Source organism: Prionailurus bengalensis, chromosome C1, assembly GCF_016509475.1.
Source record: "Prionailurus bengalensis isolate Pbe53 chromosome C1, Fcat_Pben_1.1_paternal_pri, whole genome shotgun sequence".
In the NCBI taxonomy this organism is placed as follows: domain Eukaryota; kingdom Metazoa; phylum Chordata; class Mammalia; order Carnivora; family Felidae; genus Prionailurus; species Prionailurus bengalensis.
The window spans coordinates 107,278,090-107,286,843 of record NC_057345.1 but is presented as its reverse complement, the minus strand read 5'-3'; the positions used below and the strand labels follow the sequence as shown (position 1 = coordinate 107,286,843).

At 39.4% G+C, this 8,754-nt stretch overlaps 1 protein-coding gene across 1 annotated transcript in view; it reads left to right on the top strand.

Annotated features, from left to right (window-relative positions):
* The first annotated feature begins 6,390 nt into the window (after window positions 1-6,390).
* LOC122479454 (hornerin-like) overlaps window positions 6,391-8,754 on the top strand; it is a 53,780-nt gene continuing 51,416 nt past the window's right edge. Inside the window, exon 1 of the mRNA XM_043573354.1 lies at window positions 6,391-6,730. Coding sequence (XP_043429289.1) covers window positions 6,527-6,730 — 204 coding nt within the window. The 5' untranslated portion in view covers window positions 6,391-6,526. The remainder of the gene's footprint in view (window positions 6,731-8,754) is intronic.

The window sequence follows — 8,754 nt, the reverse complement described above, 5'->3', positions numbered from 1 at the left end:
TTCCAATAATTCCTCAATAAAGGTGGGGGAAATTTTTAAAAATAGAAAAGAATGAGTTGCTTCCTCATCTTTCTGCAATAATTTGTAAATACCTTTATTATAACACATGTCACATTGTTTCTTCATTAGATTATGAACTCCTTGAGGACAGGGAGCATGACTTCACTGATAGGCCTATGACAAGCATTGTGACTAGGGAGTAGTCAGCTAGTAACAAATGTTTGTTGAATGAATGAATGATCCCTGAACACTGTGACCTGTCTCTTAATCTGAACTTCCCTCTGACACCTATTTCCCCTCTAGAATACACTCTAGTCTATCCACCTGTCTATAATATCCCTACATATACAGTGAGCAGGTAGGAAAGGGGAGTGGGCACTTATTCCAATTCTAGCCCTCCTAATCTTCCACATTGATCTGTAATTGCTGGCCTATTCTAGATCCTGTGTAAACAGAAGACACTGGTGAAATCTGGTCAGAACAGCTATCATGTCTCTGTCCTGGCTTGCTCCTCAGTCCTTCTTTTCCAGTTTTCCCAGGGCTGCACCACTGTCACCACAGTTCAATGTTTCTATGGGACGAGGAATGGTGATGGCCCATCCTTTACTGCTGATACTAGGCACTGCTGACATGGCCACTCTAAAGATCTCATACTGTCCTTTCTCATAACCATTCAAAAGTTAAGTCAGAAAAACTTTTCCCTTAACTACATGGGGTGATCTGTTGCTTTTCTATTATTCCTTCTATGATTTTTTCTGTTCTTACTTTTATCATTAATTGTTAAGAACAACTTTCATAAATATAACATAGCAACTGCATAGATATATCCATCACCCTAGAATGCAATGCCTCTGGCAATCTCTGCAGTTGTATAGATGGTTTAATGAACCACCATGATTTTTATTTTATTTTATTTTATTTTATTTAATATATGAAATTTATTGTCAAATTCATTTCCATACAACACCCAGTGCTCATCCCAAAAGATTCCCTCTTCAATGCCCATCACCTATCCTCCCCTCCCTCCCACCCCCCCATCAACCCTCAGTTTGTTCTCAGTTTTTAAGAGTCTCTTATGCTTTGGCTCTCTCCCACTCTAACCTCTTTTTTTTCCTTCCCCTCCCCCATGGGTTTCTGTTAAGTTTCTCAGGATCCACATAAGAGTGAAAACATATGGTATCTTATTTCTGCACAGCAAAGGAAACAATCAACAAAACTAAAAGACAACCAACGGAATGGGAAAAGATATTTGCAAATGACGTATCAGACAAAGGGCTAGTATCCAAAATCTATAAAGAGCTCACCAAACTCCACACCCAAAAAACAGAGAATCCAGTGAAGAAATGGGCAGAAAACATGAATAGACACTTCTCTAAAGAAGACATCCAGATGGCCAACAGGCACATGAAAAGATGCTCAACATCACTCCTCATCAGGGAAATACAAATCAAAACCACACTCAGATATCACCTCACGCCAGTCAGAGTGGCCAAAATGAACAAATCAGGAGACTATAGATGCTGGAGAGGATGTGGAGAAATGGGAACCCTCTGACACTGTTGGTGGGAATGCAAACTGGTACAGCCACTCTGAAAAACAGTATGGAGTTTCCTCAAAAAATTAAAAATAGACCTACCCTATGACCCAGCAGTAGCACTGCTAGGAATTTACCCAAGGGATATAGGAGTACTGATGCATAGGGGCACTTGTACCCCAATGTTTATAGCAGCCCTCTCAACAATAGCCAAATTGTGGAAAAAGCCTAAATGTCCATCATGATTTTTAGAAAAATCACATTTACTGATATAAGCGCTTCCTGAAGAATATGTCTCCACTGTTCAAAAGACCTGTCTTTGATCATGCTTTCTCTGTGACTGTCTCTCACACATATTCTCACTGGGCAAGTGTAATACATGGTATTCCAGCTACTGCAGATGCAGAAATCACACACACACACACACACACACACACACACACACACACACAGTATATCTTCTCCATACCTCATAGAAACTGTCAGTGAGTGCCTGGGAACAACTGTGTTGGGCATGGAAAAAACTGCAAGGCAATCCAGACTGGCATAAAATGGCTTGTTTATATTAAGAGTACACTTATCTTGATGAGCACTGAGTAATGTACAGAACTGCTGAATCACAATATTATATATCTGAAATGAATATAACATTGTATATTAACTACACTGGAATTAAATTTGGGGAGGGGAATTAAAAAAATTTTAATGGCTTTATCTGGAAAAAGCTCTTTCTCACTTGTATTCCCCCCACTCTAGTGTCCCTTCCCTCCTTCTCTCCATCTCTCCATCTCTCAGTCTGTCTTTCCATCTCTCTGTCTCTGTCTCTCTGTCTCTGTCTCTCTCTCTCCACACACATACACACACAGAGAGAAGAGGCTAATGAAAGCAGACTCTGAGGTCACTGAAGACAAATTGAAATTTTTTTATGGGATCAACCTTTCTCTCTTTCACCTCTGTCCTGGCAAATACAAGCTGCAAATACAGGTGTTCTTGCCAGATTGTGCTCCACTCTGTAGGGCTAAGCAGGTACATGGCGACTACCATGCCAAGGAATCCAAGTGGATATCCAACATGGAAAAGTGCCAACCCCAAACAGCACCTCCCAGGAGATGACTACAACTCCTGTAGGAAATCATTTAACCACAAATTCCAACTCCCCTTCACTCCCACAGCCTGTCACCCATCTCAAAGGGCTGGTCCCTTGAATCGTGACAATCTGACCCACATCAGCAGCCCCGAGGCCAAATGGCAACATAAGGCCTTTCCAGCCCATTGGATAGGAAAAGGGAGGGACAACCACTTGAATGATTGTAATTGAAATCCTGTAATTTGGGATTTGTCAATAACTGCTAACTTTTGGGGAGTTTTCTTTACCCCCAACACACTCTGGCAGCCACAATATGTAACTGGACACCTACAATGCTTCTGAAGCCATTTCATCATCTAGTAACAATGAAACAAAGAAGAAGTTCTGAGGATAGAGAAGATGCCCCATATCTCAGAGGTCACTGTTCCATGGTCAGTAATTTAAAATGTTTAGAGGGAAAAACTACTTGGTATTCTAAGGGTAAAAAACTAATATGCAAAAGGATCAGCTGTGTTGGCAGGAAGTGGGGTATGGAAAGCCAAGTGCTATCTTCCAGTTCATGCTATAAAATGGAACTGATAGTCCTGTCACCCCTGCAGTTATTAAACTGCACTGATCAAATCGTCATCTGAATCAAGTCAGGCAAAGAAACTTACTTGAATAAGAGAATCATAGCTCTCAGGTTGAAAGAGGAATTTATCAGACATTTGTCCAATGTTCCTCTACTTAATAATCCTCCTCCAAAATATCCCTGGTCTCATGCTCATCTCTGATAGCTGATATAACCTGATGCAAAGCAAAGGGGATTTACAATGAAAAGTCCTGAGTTGGAGGCCTGGGTCCTGACTTTCTGATTCATCAGCAACACTATATTGGACCTGCTGGTCATCAACTACAATATGATGAGGCTAGACTACTTGACTACCAACTTCTCAAATGATTCAAAATTTTCTAGGCTGTGATAGGGAACTCACTATCTCCAAAGATAATTCTTCTCATGTTTGGATAATTCTGACTAGTAAAAAGTTCTTCCCTATACAGAGTCAAATATGCTTCCCTGCAGTTTCTACCCACTTATCTGACTTTTTTATATAACCTATGTATAATCCTAATTCTATGTAACAGCCACTCATATAATTGAAGACAGACACTTATCTCCCATCCATCTACTTCTCACTCAGTTCCCTTTACCACCCATCTGGCCAATCATCCTGTTTACTTTACTCGGAACCCATAACAAGTTGTCCACATCTTTACTGAAAAGTGACCATATATAACTGAACAAAAACCTACAGAAACAATCTGGCAAATGCCAAGTGAAGACCAGCACCACTTACTCTGTTCTAGCTAATGTGCTTCTTTCATGCAGCCTAAATCAGCATTACCTTCTGGATACTACATCACACTGCTGCCATCACAGGATCCCTGCTTTTACTTATGTCTTCTACCCTGTCCTTGCAAAGGTTAATTTAGACCCAAAGTCAAAATTCTACTTTTCTTTCAGGAGGATTTATTATTATGTCTGAGCTGTGTTGTGACATGCTAAAATCTTCTTGGAGCTTCAGTCTATCCTAAAATTATTTGCCAGGTGCCCATATTTTCATCCAAGTGACTGATGAAGATGTAATGATTATGATCGTGGCCAAGAAAATAGTCCTGGAGCAGACCAACAGACTGTCCTCCATATTTATATGAATCTAATATTTTGGTCTTCTGCCATTAAAACATCAGATCCCAGCTTGCCTCATCCTTGCCATTCTCTGGACTCCACCTTTCCGAGCTCATATGCCAGAGCCGAGTCTTTCTGCTGCCCCTACAATGGTCTCCGCAAGTAAGTTCACCCAGGACTTAGGGTAATTTCAGAGAAACCGCTGTTTAATACACTAAAAAGATAAATAAGCCTAACAAAAAAGGAGAAAAGTTCACACCCAGAGTTGTGTGGGACAGTGGAAATAATGTGGGAGTTGGATTCACAATGACCTGGGATTGAATCCTGGTGCTGTAACTTACTCACTGGGTAACTGTGGGTATCCTACCACTATCAGTTCCCTCATCTCAAATATAGGGATAATAGTAATGACCTCACAGGGTTGTTCTGGGGGTTAGAAGTGATACGTGCAAAATCTTAGCCCATCCTCAGCACATAATCTAAGCAATACAGGTTACTTTTATTATTATAGCATGGTGAGAAAGACAAAAACACAGTAACTACTGGCCCAGAAAGACAATTAAACCCAAGAAGAAAAGGAGAGAAAAATGAAGCCCTGTGTCCTGTAGATGTTAACTAATGTTCCACAAAAGAAAGAACTGATGGTTTCGTTGGAAATAAGAGCATTAAACCCAGTTTTTAAAACTCATACATATTTCTATCTCATTGGCCCTAAATAAGATTGGCCACCTCCTTGCACATCTTATTTTTATCATTCTCCAGAAACTCATAAGATACAAAAGATGACTCAGACCCAGTAAATACCAGGGTGAGAAGAAACACAAAATGGGAAAGGAGGGGGTGCAGACACATAAGTAAATAATTACAATAAAATATCACCAATGCCACAAGAAAGATAAACATAGAGCATATGAGGAAACTGTGATCTATATGGAGATTTCAGTTAAGCTTTATGAAGGAGGGGATGATCCCAGATAGTTTTAAAGGATGAGGAGAAGCTACGACTGAGAGACACTCCGGGTAGTAAGGACAGCATGTAGAGATTTTAAATAGTGGTAGACCATTAAAGGATCATCCAAGAAATGTCGATCAGTCTAGAGTGACTTTCCCATAGAATACAAACAGTAAGAGAGGCAGCTGGAAAGATACAGGTTCATGTCTATTGTGAAGGAGCGTCTAGGTCTAGAAAAACGTTGGAATTCTACAAGAGAGAATGACGCGATAAGATTAGAAGATGAATCAGGCAGCCTGTAGCAGAGGGGCTTGTTATGACACTTTTTACAAACAGCCATGTGAAAGATGATGAAGTTCAGAACTAAAACTGCAGCTCTAGAGATAGAAAACAGGCCTACATGTGCAGGAAGGTAATCTACAGAGAACTGGCAGGATGTGGCAGCATATGAGGGGTAAATGAGAGGGAGAAATGAAAAGTGACTGGGAATAGCTTGAGACACTCAGTGGATAGGGATGTCAGTAACCAATATGTGGACTTCTAGAAGACAGTACACTTTGGTGCAAGCCATGACAATGAGCTCAGTTTTGAATAGCATGGGCAGAAGTAACCAGGGGACATCTAAATGGAGCCATAGTCTGTTCAACATAAAAGTCTGGAAATCAAAGGAGAGGCCAAGAAAAGAAGCCTCCTGTATATTTATGAGAATAAGTGAGAAAACCCACAGTTTAACCTATAGAAAGACTAGGTAGAACATATCTCTGATATCCCAAGGTAATAACCTTGAAAACAATGTAAAATTAGATTAATGGTTCGTGTCTAATAAAGTCATGCTAGCTTCTGGTGATCACTGCTTTTAACTTAAGAGCTCATTTTCTTGCTTCCTTTTGAAAAATCAAAATTAAATTTGCCTATCTCTCCTCTGTTCACCATAACTTCTAGAAAACCAATATTCATTTCATGCCAAGTTCTCCCAGTATCCACACATAGAATTCATAGATAAAAAGGGACATGCAGAGGGTACCTGTGATGTTTTTCTACCCCAAACTCAATTTGAGGATCTCAAAATGTGTATTTTACTTCTCTAAAGACACAATTAAGAAAGTATATTTGTCAATAGATATTTAATCAAGCACCTACCAAGTCAAAGTGGGGGTTATAAAAAAAAAAGTAGAAGGTGTGGACCCTGCACACCAAAGAAAACCTTCCTCAAAACATCCAGTACATGGGGTTTATGTAAAACTAAATTTGGAACTTGGTAAAACAAGTACAGATGAGTACGTGATGAAGTTGGGAGGTAAACACACTGCTAGAGAAATACAGGTGGAGATACGGGTGGATCTGGGTTTGGTTAGGAGTGATTCAGACCATCCTACAGAGAATGGCTCCTCCCTGGATGGACTTGCTATAAAAGGGCCACTATCCCAGACTTCAGCACCCAGCAAAGCTCCTTCAGGCTACATTCTACTTACTCTTCTGGTGAAGAACGTAAGTAAAAGGGAATACATCTAACTTTGCCTGCTTGGTATTAAGCAAGGTGGAAATACGGGAGGTATGTGTGCTCTGAGGGAAATGTTCTGGATGTTTGAGGATCTTCATTTTTAGTGGAACTGTTACTAAAACCTTATTTTGATATAAAAGGAAAATGAAGTATAAATGTGTTTCCTATGAAGCTACTCAATACTCTCTGTATTGCTGGAGTTTCCATTTATTCATTCATTCAATAAATATATACAAACTGCCTTCTATTTGCCAAGTGCTGCACTTGGCTGATTATGCTGCAGTGACGATATAAACTCCCTACTCTAAGGAGCTTGCATTTAGTAGAAGGAGACATCCAGTAAACAATAAATGAACAAGAATTTCAAATAGTGCTAAGAACAATGAAGAAAATAAGAGAGTGGTATAATAAAGTGATGGGAGGAGAGAATTTTAGATTAGAAGGCCGGGGAAGATCTCTCTGGGGAATTCTCCTTTAAACTGAGATCTTAATGACAAAAGGAACCAGCCAAAGCAAAGGGCAAGATTCTAAATAGGAGTCAATTTGTTTCAAAGAATAAAAAGAAGCTAGTATGCCTAGAGCATATTTAACAAAAAAAACAATGGTGTGTGGTGACATCAGAGAGCTAGATGGAGTAAACCATGTAAAGAGAGGCATAGTAGAATTTGTACATTACTTTAACTACATCAGAAGTAATTGGAGAGTATTCAGCATAAAGAATGAGATAATCTAATGCATGTTTTTAAAAGATCATTCTGGGGGCTGAGTTAGTTAAGCGTCTGACTTCGGCTCAGGTCATGATCTCATAGTCTATGAGTTTGAACCCCAAATCGGGCTCTGTACTGACAGCTCAGAGCCTGGAGCCTGCTTCAGATTCCGTGTCTCCCTCTCTCTCTGCCCTTCCCCTGCTCGCTCTCGCTCTATCGCTCTCTTGCTCTCTCTTTCTCTCTCTCTCGCTCTCTCTCTCTCTCTCTCTCTCTCTCTCAAGTAAATAAACATTAAAAAATTTTTAAAAGAGCCACATCAGTATGGATATATGAATATATCCAGTAGAGAAGGACGACAATTGCAAAAGCAAACTGTTTGAGTAGGCAAAGGGGTTCCAGTGCCAAAACAGAGGACAGGAGCACAGACTGTACACATACACAACATCACTGCTGGTTAAAGTCTATGGACACAGATGCACGAGGCTGGAAGATCAGAAATTGGCAAAGTGAGGAAATTCTTTTCATTGGCTTCCAAGCTCTCAGTGAATAAAACTCAAGGACTTCTTGTGAGATAAAGTACAAAAAGTCACTGTTGAGCTTTTGCCAGTAAGTACAAGAAAGACGGGGTACATGCTAGAAGCAATGACAGAGATTAACCAAATGTCTAACTAGAGTAAAGAGGGAAGTGAATACATAAAGCAGAAATAAACAATGAGGCCACAGAATTATTGAAATCAGAGTACAAGAGGAGGTCAGAAAGTGCAATCCTTGAGATGCAGACTTTTCGGGACAGCACAATTACACATAAGTTCAACGTCTGGAATATCAACATAAATGACAGTGCCTGAAAAAAATCTTAATTTCTTTTTGTAAAAAGCACACAACTGTATTTTTTAATTCAATCTTTACAAACTGTCTTTTAGCCAACCAGTCTGATCAACTCACATACATAATTCATGATAAAATTATATGTAATCCTACTTTTATATTTTACACTTTCTGTTTACTCTCCCTTATCTATGCTTCTTATTTTCTTCTTTCCTGGTTTCCAATGCATTGATTGAAGCTTTTGTTTTAATTTTTATTTTTCCTCTCTATGGTTGAGAAGTTATAAACTGCATTATTTTAGTGGTTACTCATAAACTTATCAAAATACAGGTTTAACAATGTCAAGAAATAACACCTATTTCCTCTCATAAAATAATCCAAGGTCCATACATACTTTAGCTCGATTTCAGTCATGTCTTTCACATTATTGTTTCCTATATCATATTAGTTTCATCTGGTTTTATAACTTCTAAAGT